Here is a 13,713-nt window from a genome sequence, read left to right as displayed (position 1 = left end):
AAAAAAACTAAAACTAAACTTTTCACTAAGCAGCTCAGGAGAGCCACCTAGTGTGCACCCTTCTCGTTCGGGCACAAAAATCTGAGGCTTGGAGGAGGGTCATAGGGGGAGGAGCCAGTGCACACCAGGTAGTTCTAAAGCTTTACTTTTGTGCCCAGTCTCCTGCGGAGCCGCTATTCCCCATGGTCCTTACGGAGTCCCCAGCATCCACTTAGGACGTTAGAGAAAATGGTTTTTAGAAAACCATCCACTCTCCTATCCGTGACATCATTTAACGATGTTGAAGGCAAAGGTAATGTAGATATTCGCACTAATCGAATTACATGCCTATCTACTTTAGGGGCCACCTCCCTTTTTAAACAATCCCCAGCTGGAAGAGGATAATTGGAATTCCATTTCTAAGGAATTCTAAACTTCTTATTGGGCATAGCCCAAGCCTCTTCCATAATTTCCGTCAGCTGATCTGACCCTGGGAACTCAGTCTTAACTGTTTTGGGACGTTTAAACACAGGTACCTTGGTTTTTAACACAGGCTCTGCTGAATCCTCTAAGGATAGAATGGCTTTCATTGCTTTAATTAACTCAGCTATATCCACTGAGCGGAGACCTTCCTCCTCCTCTTCGTATGCGTAAGTAGAATTAATTGAGCTTTCATCTTCCGATGAATCCTCATCTGAATCATGTGTAGCCTGCGAGGGTGAAGATTTACTTACCACCAGCTTATCAGCTTGTTTCTTTTGAGAAGCTGCTGCTGGAAGTGATACACCATAGGTGGGGAGCTGCATGTAAGGGTTAATAGTGTAACCTATCCCTGGTACAGGAGTTAGAGGAATTATCCGTTCAGCTATACTGGATAAAGTCTGTGCAAACATAGCCCAAGGTGGATCCATCTGCACCTGAATCTACCTTGAATTTTTCATTAACCCCTGGTGAAAGCTAAAACAATTTGCACACAAACCATGATGAACCAGATCCTGAGAGGATAACACAGCTTTGCAAGACAAACATGATATGAGTGTTGGTGTTGCTGTGAGTGTACCTCCTCACCTTTGTGGCTCTTAGACATGATAAATAATCAACACTTCCACAGTGTACTACACAATTTGTGACTGTAATCACTTTACATTTCTTAAAGTGATATACAATCCGACCCTATACATGCACCAGCATTGAGGATCGGAATAAACAAACTGACAGAAATATAGCAAAGTCAGCAATCACACTAGCAGTCAGTCACATGTTCTACATTAGTATAATAAGCAATATGAGCACATCAACTACAATTTAAGTATGTAGGAGAACCTATTACTGCATCATGTTTAAACAGATCTAACATATTTAGACGCAATGCGAATGAAACAGTAAATGTATACAGACTCATATGCAATAGGCACTTATCCAACTATTCGTACGCAAAGGGTAGATAAAGACTTAATGCTATATAACCCGTACTCAAGTAGAGTGGGATACAGGGAGACCCTGCTCGATTCCAGGACCGATCAATACGTTAGCGAACGCTGAGTGGATCCCAACGCTACTAGTGTATACTGCCGCTCCATGAACCTATAGTGAACACAAACGCCCAGTGAACATGGACGCACCAGTCACACAGCCGCCTATGCTGCGACTAGGTCCCCTTCGTGTAAAGCGTCTGAGACGGAAGCGGGAAACAGTTCATGGCGGGAGACTTGGAGAAAACTGGTCATGAACCGGGGGGAGGGGCGACCAGGAGAGCGTCTGACTCCCCACTGCCGACATCAACCCTAGGGATCGCGGCCTCATACTATTCCTGGAGCCTCTGATCCCTAAGGCCTAGCACTGGTGCACCCGAGGTGGCAGCCACGTCAGCGACTGTTTGGTGGTCTCCTCCCAAAACAGTGCGACTGTGTCCTTCTCTCCGTGCTCCGGCCACAGCCTGGAAACATCTGCTGGACCTGCTAGTATATCCGACACAGACACTCGCTGAAACAGCACTGTACTCATGGGTAAGCGGTCATAACCCGGCGGAGAGTTGTTGGAGCGACTCTTTCTAAGGTACGTATAAGACACCGTTTAGAAAGATTGCTCAGAAAAATAGTAAGACTATAAAAATAAAATAAGAAAGCTTAGGGCTGCTAAAAACCACCAGCCCTCTGACCATAGTCCGGCTCCTGCCACACCAAACTCAAAACTGGTTTGCCTGAGCCAGGAGGCGGGGATATATGGATGGACCCGTTGCATGCTGGGAGGCTGGAAAAGCTTTGACCGATTGGTACAAATCCGCTGTCGCTTCATCATATCCCATTGTTACCTGTAGATAACCTGTGGACCCTGCCGGAGAAACACTGTTTCACAGAGAGCTGTGGCACATGTAATATAAATAAGAAGGGCAACTAGAGTGCTAGCAACCATGATATTGACCATACCTAGCCACAGCAGGTACAATTCTGTATTTTAAAACAAAAAACGGCTGCGCTGTATACCAGGAGAAGATGAAGGGATGAGAGCCGTCATATGTAATATAAATTTATTAACAATGCAAAAAAAGTTAAAAGTCAAATAATTAATAATATGCACACCTTGTTGGTCTCATAAAAGAGATCTCTCTTTCTACATAGAGAGACAATGGCTGGGATAAGTTCCTTTAGTGGATATTCATAATCGCTAACTGCTGATAATATAGATAATGGCTGATGATGATACATAATCGAAGCAGTCGCGGAATTTCAAATAATTAGCCTCACCACGCTCAGTAGATGAAATGGTGTTTACCTCTCTTCGTGGGCTGGTAATGTAGAGAGCGTCCTCGGCCAAAGTCCTGCAGTGCCCACAGGCGCTAAGCAGCGGGAGAGAGATGAGATGAATGAGCCGCCGGTGAGAGCGTCTAGCCGGGAGCGGCGTGAAGCACAGCAGTTGTCAACCGCCGGTGAGAGCGTCTAGCCGAGAGCGGCGTGAAGCACAGCAGTTTGTCAGCAGCAGTGAGCGGGTCAGATGGAGATCACGCTGAATCAGTACAGGTGGTCACAAGTAGAGACCTAAACAGGTGTGTTGGAGGTAGGATCCTAACGCGTTTCGTCACGCTCCACGTGACTTTATCAAAGGTATATTCCTACCTCTAAACTGGCCAGTATTTAAAGCCAATGAACAATTCTGTATTTAAGTGGAATTTAGTAACCACTTTTGGCTGGTAAGACCCGCAAAGGATAGGAGTTGCACTACAAGTTGTGTTCCTACATTGATAAGGGATAAGACTCAAGAGACATCATTACTTATTCTGATGTATACATATCCTTCTGGACCTAACATCCAGCAAAATGTTGTATAGACTGTTGTAATGTGGGCATGTCTAACAGGCAGATTGTGATCATACTCTTATGTATGCACTAGGTAGGATCCATGTGGTGCATGCCAATAGATGGGCTGTTAAGTTCCAAGGTGAGTCCATTATGCCCCAGTCCAACACTGAATGAGACTTGAACAATTCACTTATAGCTAGAAAACCAAAATTTTACAGATTTAATTAGAATTGTACAATGACCGTTTAATTAAACAAGCCCCATGTGCCATAAAATGACTTACCTGCTTTTTTACGTTAACATCATTGAGCTTTTCCCATTTCTCTTTCTCAAGGCGCAAATTGGCTTTGTATTCCGATAAAGAGGTAAGCTCTTTCAACCACCGCGCGTGAGCGTTTGTTACGGCCAATTCCACCTATCAAACATTAAAAATAGGATTTTAATTACCTACCGGTAGTCCATAAGGCATATTGGGGAATCTAGTACGATGGGTATAGACGGGTCCAAAGGAGCCGGTGTACTTTATATTTCTTCACTAAGTGTGCTGGCTCCTCCCCTCTAAGCCCCCTCCAACAGGCAGTTATAGTTAAAACCTGCCCGAAGGAGAAAGGACATATATGAGAGAAGGAAACATGACAACAAAGAGTGGTGAGATTTCTAAACCAGCACACCACTAACATACAACGACCAGCCATGGCTGGAAACAACAACAGCAACAGCTGAGCAGGTAACCACATAAAAGAGAACCTGCAGAAAAGTCAACGCACTGAGGCAGGCGCCCAATATCTCTTATGGACTACGAGAAAAGGATTTACCGGTAGATAATTAAAATCCAATTTTCTCTAGCATCCATGAGGGATATTGGGGAATCTAGTACGATGGGGACGACCCAAAGCTTCCACAACGCCTGCCCAAACTGGGTATCCTCTTTGGCCAGGGTATCAAACTTGTAGAACTTCACAAAGGTGGTCTTCCCCAACCAGGTAGCGGCTCGGCATAGTTGCAAGGCCGAGACTCCATGGGCAGCCGCCCATGAAGAGCCCACTGATCTTGTAGAGTGGGCCTTCAGAGACTGCGGAACAGGTAAGGCTGCAGACACGTAGGCCTGTTGGATAGTCAGCCTAATCCAACGAGCAGTGTACTGCTTCAAAGCAGGACAACCTTTCCTGCGCATCATAGAGCACGAACAAGCAATCCGCCTTTCTGATCCGAGCGGTGCGCTTGACATAGATCTTCATGGCACGCACAGCATCCAATGCCTCCGGAGGAGAAGTAGTATCAGCACTGGACAGAACCACAATAGGTTGATTCAGGTGAAACATGGAGATAACCTTCGGCAGGAACTGCTGTTTAGTCCAGAGCTCCGCTCTGTCCTCGTAAAAGACCAAGTACAAACTTTTACACGATAAGGCCTCCCAATTCTGAGACACATCCAGCAGAAGCCAGGGCCAGTAACATCACTGTCTTCCATGTGAGGTACTTGTCTTCTAGCGTCAGAGGTTCAACCCAGAAGGACTGTAGAAATTCCAACACTCCCAGGGTACCATAGGCGGCACAAAAGGAGGCTGTAAGTGGAGTACCCCCTGCAAGAAGGTCTGAACTTCTGTCAACACTGCCAAACTCTTCTGGAAGAAAATGGAGAGAGCTGAAATCTGGACCTTAATGGAACCCAGATGTAATCCCTTATCCACACCAGCCTGCAGGAAACGTAAGAAACGTCCCAAGTGGAACTCCGCAGGCGGATACGTGCATTCCTCGCACCAATAGACTTATCTTCTCCAGATATGTTGATAGTATTTTGACGTCACAGGTTTCCTGGCCTGAACCATGGTAGCAATAACCTATTTGGAAAGACCCTTGTGAGCTAGGATGTTCCACTCAACCTCCATGCCGTCAAACGAAGTTGCCGTAAGTCTGGGTAGACGAATAGTCCTTGTTGAAGATGATCTCTTCTGAGAGATAGAGGACAAGGGTCTTCAACAGACATGTACAGAAGATCCGCGTACCACGCCCTCCAAAGCCAATCCGGGGCAATCAGAATTGCCCGGACTCCTTGATTTCTGATGCGTTTGAGCACCCTTGGGAGCAACGGAATCGGAGGAAACAGGTAGACGAGCCGGTAAAGCCAAGGCGACGTCAGTGCATCAACTGCCCTCACCTGAGGGTCCCTGGTCCGTGAGCAATACCAGTGAAGCTTCTTGTTGAGACGAGAAGCCATCATGTCTATCTGTGGGCAACCCCACCGGTGGATGATCTGCTGGAACACCAGCTTGTGGAGACCCCACTCCCCCAGTTGGAGATCGTGACGACTAAGGAAGTCTGCTTCCCAGTTGTCTACTCCCGGAATGAATATTGCGGACACTGTTCTTGCATTTCTTTCTGCCCAGAGGAGTATCCTTCAAACCTCTCGCATGAAGGCTTTGCTTTTTGTCCCTCCTTGTCGATTGACGTACGCCACTGCTGTGGCGCTGTCCGACTGTACTTGGATTGCGTGATCCCCGAGCAGAGGAGAGGCCTGAAGCAGAGCATTGTAGATCGCCCGCAGTTCCAGAATGTTGATCGGAAGGAGGCTTTCGTTGTCTGACCACCTGCCCTGGAACTGCGCCCCTTGGGTGACAGCTCCCCATCCCCTCAGACTCGCATCCATCGCGAGGAGGGTCCGATCCTGAATTCCGAAACTTCGACCTCCAGTAGATTGGAGGACTGCAGCCACCACAGAAGGAAAAAACTGTCCTGAGGCGACAGTCGTATAATCCGGTGCATCTGAAGATGTGATCCGGAACATTTGCTCAGGAGATCCAGCTGAAAAGTCCTGGCATGGAACCTCCCATATTGGATCGCCTCATATGAGGCAACCATCTTTCTCAACAATATTATGCAAAGATGGATAGACACTCGAGTAGGTCGGAGCACCATGCGGACTATCTCCTGAAGTGTTCTCGCCTTGTCCTCTGGTAGGAACACCTTCCGGGCCACAGTATCCAGCAACATCCCCAGGAACAGGAGCCACAGAGTCGGCTCCAGGTGGGACTTCTCTAAGTTGAGGATCCACCCATGGTGTGACAAAAGTTGGATAGTGCGGTCGATATGGAGCAACAAAAGTTCCCTGGATCTTGCTTTGATCAGAAGATCGCTCAGGTAAGGGACAATATTGACTCCCTGGACCCGGAGCTGGATCATCATCTCCGCCATCACCTTTGTGAACACCCTCGGAGCTGTGGACAGGCCGAAGGGCAGTGCCTGGAATTGGTAGTGATTGTCCAGCAGGGCAAACCTCAGGTACGCCTGATGAGGTGGCCAAATCGGAAAATGGAGGTAGGCGTCCTTGATATCCAAGGAAACCATGAATTCCTGTTCTTCCAGGCCCGCAATCACTGCTCCCAAGGATTCCACTTTGAACTTGAACATGTTCAGGTAAGGATTCAAGGACTTTAGATTTGAAATGGGCCTTACCGAAACGTCCATATTCGGTACCACAAACAGGTTGGAGTAATAACCTTTGCCTCCTTGTGGTATTGGTACTGGAACAATGATGTGGGACTGGACTAACTTTAGGATGCTCTGTTGCAACGTAACCTGCATATCCCTCCAAAGCTGGTAAGTTTGATATGAAAAATCGTTGGGGAGGAGTACTGTCGAACTCCAACTTGTATCCTTGAGAAACGAAATCCCTGACCCAGGAATCCTGGCAGGAAGCCTCCCAGAAGCGGCTGAAGTGACGCAGTCGAGCTCCCACCTGGAGATTCCCTCGGGGTGGGTGGGCACAGTCATGCTGAGGCCTTAGTGGATGCAGAACTGGTGGTCTGTTCCTGAGAGCTGGTGCTTGCAGGCTTTTTATGACTTCCCTCTGGTGCCTCTAATGGCATTGGAGGCACCTCTGGCCTTGGATCGAAATCTGTGAGACCGAAAGGACTGTACAGACGGCCCCGGATAGAAGCGTCTTGCCACCGGGGCCACAGAGGGGAAAAACGTGGATTTCCCAGCTGTAACTTTGAAAATCCATGTATCCAATTCAACCCCAAAGAACCATTCCCCTGAAAAGGGGAGGGATTCCATACTGCATTTGGATTCCGTGTCCGCTATCCACTGACACAACCACAAGGCCCTGCGTGCCGACACTGCCATGGCAGAGATCCTAGCATTAATGTTCTCCATCTCCTTGAGGGAATCACAGAGGATGCGTGTAGTGTCCTGAACCTGCTTTAGGTGGGTCACCATAGTGAACAGGAGCATAGCCCCAGAGAGGCCTTCCTGAATTTGAGTGGCCCATGAATGAATGCATGGGTGATCCAGCAACCCGCAATGACCGGCCTTTGCGATACACCTGCTGCCATGTAAATAGATTTGAGTGTAGCTTCTATTTTCCTATCCCCAGGATCATTTATGGTAAAGGAGCCCGGGGCAGGCAGCATCGCCTTTTTGGACAGTGGAGAGACTGATACATCAACCCCCGGGAGTACCTCCCAAAATTTCCTACCTTCAGAAGCAAATGAGAAAGTGCACAAAAACTTTTTTGACACTAGGAATTTTTTGTCAGTATTTTTCCAAGCCATCTTGAACAGGTTATCTAACTCTGCAGAATCAGGGAAAGTGACATTAGGCTTGTTTTGTGTAAAGAAAAATGACTGCTGTGACGCAGTGTCCTTTAGAGGGAGCTTTAACACGTCCCGTATAGCTAGAATTAGGGGTTCAATACCCTGAGCAGAATCGTATCCCCACTAATGGGGTCCAAGTCCTCCCCATCCTCCTGTATATCCTCATCTGTGTCAGATAGTAGAGCAGGCAAACCACGCTTTGTGGTCCTGCATGAGAGGAGGGGGGCTGTGTAACATCCGCCCTAGCAGCTAAATCTGCAACATCCTGTTGTAGTAGCCGAGTTTTCTGAACATTAGCAGTGAGCTGGGATGATATATCAGACATCATATTTTTCAGAGACCCTAGCCAAGCAGGCTTTGCACCCTCTCCTCCAGCCCCATCGCCCCTTCACTGATTTGTGAAGATTGGTTACATTGTTCACAAGAAACAGAATCAGATGATACTGAATCTAGTCTGACATACGCTGCACAGCTTGTGTTTACCCATGTTTCACAGTAAGCACAACAACATACACAAAGACAGTGCCTGCCCTTACTGTGAGAGGAGACACAGAGAGAATGACACCAGCACACCCCTAGCTGCACAGCCCCAGTGAGGCTGACCGCTAACTATATCACAGTAAACACTAATATAATCTGTCCTGTAGAGGACACTGTGTACAATAGCGGCTCTCCCCCTTTGCTACACCTTGAACCAGTTTTCCAGCGTGTCTTGTGATGCAGGAAGCGCTGTGCGTACTGTCTGTGGCTGCATTAAGAAGAGGAAGGCGCCAAAATGCCTCTGGTCCTGCTTGGAGGTAGCTCCGCCCCCTTCAATGGTGCCAGAGCTATAGTGATTATTTATACTGGCAATGTCTCCTGTTTGCTTAAAAACATCACACAAGCGCTAGTTCAAGCAATTGACAGTCTACACGGGGAATCCTAGCGGGACCCCCCCCCCCCCCCCCCCCCCCCCCCCCCAGGAGGGCTCCGTATGCCGTGCCTGCGCTCAGACGCACTTTGAACCAGGGAACCCCCCATAGCGGGGCCCCCGGTTTGTACTCACCACAGACGTCACCTTCAGGCAGTGTTAGGGGTGCGCGGCGTGCTGCGATTGTGACAGCCAAGGCGCAGTGCCCCGCTGAACAACAACCCGGTGGTCCTGCTGCGGGGAAGCGGCTCTGCACCTCGCAAGGCAGCCGGTGACCGCGCCCCACCCCTTTCCTAAATCCCACGGTGCAGGTATGCTGTTGGCCAAACAGAATACAGAAAATAACAAACATTAAAAAGTCATTGAAGAAAACTCTCTGGAGCTCAGAGATGTGCATCCTCTCCTGAGGGCACTTTTTTCTAAACTGTCTGTGGGAGGGGCATAGAGGGGAGGAGCCAGCACATCCAGCTGAAAAAATTTAAAGTGCACTGGCTTCTATGGACTCCATCAATACCCATCGTACTAGATTACCCAATATCCCTTATGAATACTAGAGAAATAATATTTAGCAAGGATACAGCATTTAATGTAAAATATATACTTTCACTTAATGCATTTATACCGTAATATTGACGAATCCTCAAACCATTTCCCTTAATAAATTAATATATTTAATACATTAACTCTGGAGTTTTGTATGTTCTCTTGAACAAAGCTGAAAGTGGAATGGAGAAAATAGGATTTTTCTTGTATCTAAACTGGGGATACTGTGGGTATAGTGGAGCTGCAGGAGTCCTGGGCACCAAAGAGTTAACATGTTTGGGATTAACACTGGCTCCTCCCTCCCCTATGCCCCGCCTGTAGCCAGGAAAACTAGTTTTTCTTTGGTACCTCAAGAAAAGGGCAAGCGTTTAGAAGGCTGCCCCAGTTAACTTCTATTTTTTACTTTCATTTTTACATTGGGTGGATGTAGGGTTGCCACCTCTCCCGGATTTCATGGATTCTCCGTGATTTGGTGGCAACCCTCCAGGAGGCTTTTCCCCTATCCCAGATTCCGGGATTCCGCCTTCACCACCCCAGCCCACAAAACAGTGGGACTGCTGGGGGCGGCACGCACATAGGGGACACGGACGGCCGTGACGTATCTTACATGAGTGAAGGGAAGCAGCCTGCTGGGTGGACCATGTGTATATGCAGATTGAGGATGGAGTCTGGCGTGGCGAGAGCAGCAGGTACCTTCTGTGCGGCTCATGTCTCTAATCAATTTACCTCACATCAGCCCGCACTGCAGAAGTACTGTACATACACTGTGGTGTGGTCCTGCTAATGTCCAAATCCCAGCATGCCTTGCCAAATAGAGACAGAGAATGGAAGGGCATTCTGGGACATGTAGTTTTACAATGCCTGCATAGCCTCAACTTGTTACATTTGCTCTGTGTCGTTTTTTGTCTGAGATCTCTTCCTTCTTTCTTTCCCTCCCTGTATTGATAATGGTTTCTGTGTGATAATAGCTTGATGGCCTGATTAACCATTTAGTGTCACCCCTTGTAAGTAAGTTAATAATACATTTAATTATTTATTCTGTGTTCTCTACATCTCAGCGGACTAGTTCAATTTATTCTAAAGATTAAAATGGGGAGTTAACCAGCGCTTATCCTTATAAAAAGTAGTGTTAAGACGGTCTGAAATACATTATCACAATGTATTGTGCATAAAAATAAGATTTTACTTACCGATAAATCTATTTCTCGGAGTCCGTAGTGGATGCTGGGGTTCCTGAAAGGACCATGGGGAATAGCGGCTCCGCAGGAGACAGGGCACAAAAAGTAAAGCTTTTCCAGATCAGGTGGTGTGCACTGGCTCCTCCCCCTATGACCCCCCTCCAGACAGGTACTGTGCCCGGACGAGCGTACACAATAAGGGAGGATTTTGAATCCCGGGTAAGACTCATACCAGCCACACCAATCACACCGTACAACTTGTGATCTAAACCCAGTTAACAGTATGATAACAGCGGAGCCTCTGAAAGATGGCTTCCTTCAACAATAACCCGAATTAGTTAACAATAACTATGTACAATTGTTGCAGATAATCCGCACTTGGGATGGGCGCCCAGCATCCACTACGGACTCCGAGAAATAGATTTATCGGTAAGTAAAATCTTATTTTCTCTATCGTCCTAGTGGATGCTGGGGTTCCTGAAAGGACCATGGGGATTATACCAAAGCTCCCAAACGGGCGGGAGAGTGCGGATGACTCTGCAGCACCGAATGAGAGAACTCCAGGTCCTCCTTAGCCAGAGTATCAAATTTGTAAAATTTTACAAACGTGTTCTCCCCTGACCACGTAGCTGCTCGGCAAAGTTGTAATGCCGAGACCCCTCGGGCAGCCGCCCAAGATGAGCCCACCTTCCTTGTGGAGTGGGCCTTTACAGATTTAGGCTGTGGCAGGCCTGCCACAGAATGTGCAAGTTGGATTGTGCTACAGATCCAACGAGCAATCGTCTGCTTAGACGCAGGAGCACCCATCTTGTTGGGTGCATACAATATAAACAACGAGTCAGATTTTCTGACTCCAGCTGTCCTTGCAATATATATTTTTAATGCTCTGACAACGTCCAGTAACTTGGAGTCCTCCAAGTCACTTGTAGCCGCAGGCACTACAATAGGCTGGTTCAGATGAAATGCTGACACCACCTTAGGGAGAAAATGCGGACGAGTCCGCAGTTCTGCCCTATCCGAAAGGAAAATCAGATATGGGCTTTTGTAAGATAAAGCTGCCAGTTCTGATACTCTCCTGGCCGAAGCCAGGGCTAGAAGCATGGTCACTTTCTATGTGAGATATTTCAAATCCACCTTTTTTAGTGGTTCAAACCAATGAGATTTTAGAAAGTCCAAAACCACATTGAGATCCCACGGTGCCACTGGAGGCACCACAGGAGGCTGTATATGCAGCACTCCCTTAACAAAGGTCTGGACTTCAGGGACTGAAGCCAATTCTTTTTGAAAGAAAATCGACAGGGCCGAAATTTGAACCTTAATAGATCCCAATTTGAGACCCATAGACAATCCTGACTGCAGGAAATGTAGGAATCGACCCAGTTGAAATTCCTCCGTCGGAGCACTCCGATCTTCGCACCACGCAACATATTTTCGCCAAATTCGGTGATAATGTTGCACGGTTACTTCCTTCCTTGCTTTAATCAAAGTAGGAATGACTTCTTCCGGCATGCCTTTTTCCTTTAGGATCCGGCGTTCAACCGCCATGCCGTCAAACGCAGCCGCGGTAAGTCTTGAAACAGACAGGGACCCTGCTGAAGCAAGTCCCTCCTTAGAGGTAGAGGCCACGGATCTTCCGTGATCATCTCTTGAAGTTCCGGGTACCAAGTCCTTCTTGGCCAATCCGGAACCACTAGTATCGTTCTTACGCCTCTTTGCCGTATAATTCTCAGTACTTTTGGTATGAGAGGCAGAGGAGGAAACACATACACCGACTGGTACACCCAAGGCGTTACCAGCGCGTCCACAGCTATTGCCTGCGGATCTCTTGACCTGGCGCAATACCTGTCCAGTTTTTTGTTGAGGCGAGACGCCATCATGTCCACCATTGGTCTTTCCCAACGGGTTACCAGCATGTGGAAGACTTCTGGATGAAGTCCCCACTCTCCCGGGTGAAGATCGTGTCTGCTGAGGAAGTCTGCTTCCCAGTTGTCCACTCCCGGGATGAACACTGCTGACAGTGCTATCACATGATTCTCTGCCCAGCGAAGAATCCTTGCAGCTTCTGCCATTGCACTCCTGCTTCTTGTGCCGCCCTGTCTGTTCACATGGGCGACTGCCGTGATGTTGTCCGACTGGATCAACACCGGTTTTCCCTGAAGCAGAGGTTCTGCCTGGCTTAGAGCATTGTATATTGCTCTTAGTTCCAGAATGTTTATGTGAAGAGACGTTTCCAGGCTCGTCCATACTCCCTGGAAGTTTCTTCCTTGTGTGACTGCTCCCCAGCCTCTCAGGCTGGCGTCCGTGGTCACCAGGATCCAATCCTGTATGCCGAATCTGCGGCCCTCCAATAGATGAGCACTCTGCAACCACCACAGAAGAGACACCCTTGTCCTTGGAGACAGGGTTATCCGCAGATGCATCTGAAGATGCGACCCTGACCATTTGTCCAACAGATCCCTTTGGAAAATTCTTGCGTGGAATCTGCCGAATGGAATTGCTTCGTAAGAAGCCACCATTTTTCCCAGGACTCTTGTGCATTGATGTACCGACACCTTTCCTGGTTTTAGGAGGTTCCTGACAAGCTCGGATAACTCCTTGGCTTTTTCCTCCGGGAGAAAAACCTTTTTCTGAACCGTGTCCAGAATCATCCCTAGGAACAGCAGACGCGTTGTCGGCATTAACTGGGATTTTGGAATATTCAGAATCCACCCGTGCTGTTTTAGCACTTCTTGAGACAGTGCTAATCCCATCTCTAGCTGTTCTCTGGACCTTGCCCTTATTAGGAGATCGTCCAAGTATGGGATAATTAATATGCCTTTTCTTCGAAGAAGAATCATCATCTCGGCCATTACCTTTGTAAAGACCCGAGGTGCCGTGGACAATCCGAACGGCAGCGTCTGAAACTGATAGTGACAGTTTTGTACAACGAACCTGAGGTACCCCTGGTGTGAGGGGTAAATTGGAACGTGGAGATACGCATCCTTGATGTCCAAGGATACCATAAAGTCCCCCTCTTCCAGGTTCGCTATCACTGCTCTGAGTGACTCCATCTTGAACTTGAACTTCTTTATGTACAGGTTCAAGGACTTCAGATTTAGAATAGGCCTTACCGAGCCATCCGGCTTCGGTACCACAAAAAGAGTGGAATAATACCCCTTCCCTTGTTGTAGAAGAGGTACCTTGACTATCACCTGCTGAGAGTACAGCTTGTG

At 47.8% G+C, this 13,713-nt stretch overlaps 1 protein-coding gene across 6 annotated transcripts in view; it reads right to left on the bottom strand.

Annotated features, from left to right (window-relative positions):
* Nucleotides 1–13,713, bottom strand: part of CEP152 (centrosomal protein 152) — a 260,473-nt gene that overhangs the window by 77,059 nt on the left and 169,701 nt on the right. For all 6 annotated transcript variants that reach the window (XM_063926048.1, XM_063926043.1, XM_063926046.1 and 3 more), the window contains one exon: nucleotides 3,559–3,690. In XM_063926048.1, the coding sequence (XP_063782118.1) occupies nucleotides 3,559–3,690 (132 nt within the window). The remainder of the gene's footprint in view (nucleotides 1–3,558; nucleotides 3,691–13,713) is intronic.

Source organism: Pseudophryne corroboree, chromosome 6, assembly GCF_028390025.1.
Source record: "Pseudophryne corroboree isolate aPseCor3 chromosome 6, aPseCor3.hap2, whole genome shotgun sequence".
Classification (NCBI taxonomy): domain Eukaryota; kingdom Metazoa; phylum Chordata; class Amphibia; order Anura; family Myobatrachidae; genus Pseudophryne; species Pseudophryne corroboree.
This window is presented reverse-complemented; position numbering and strand designations above follow the sequence as displayed.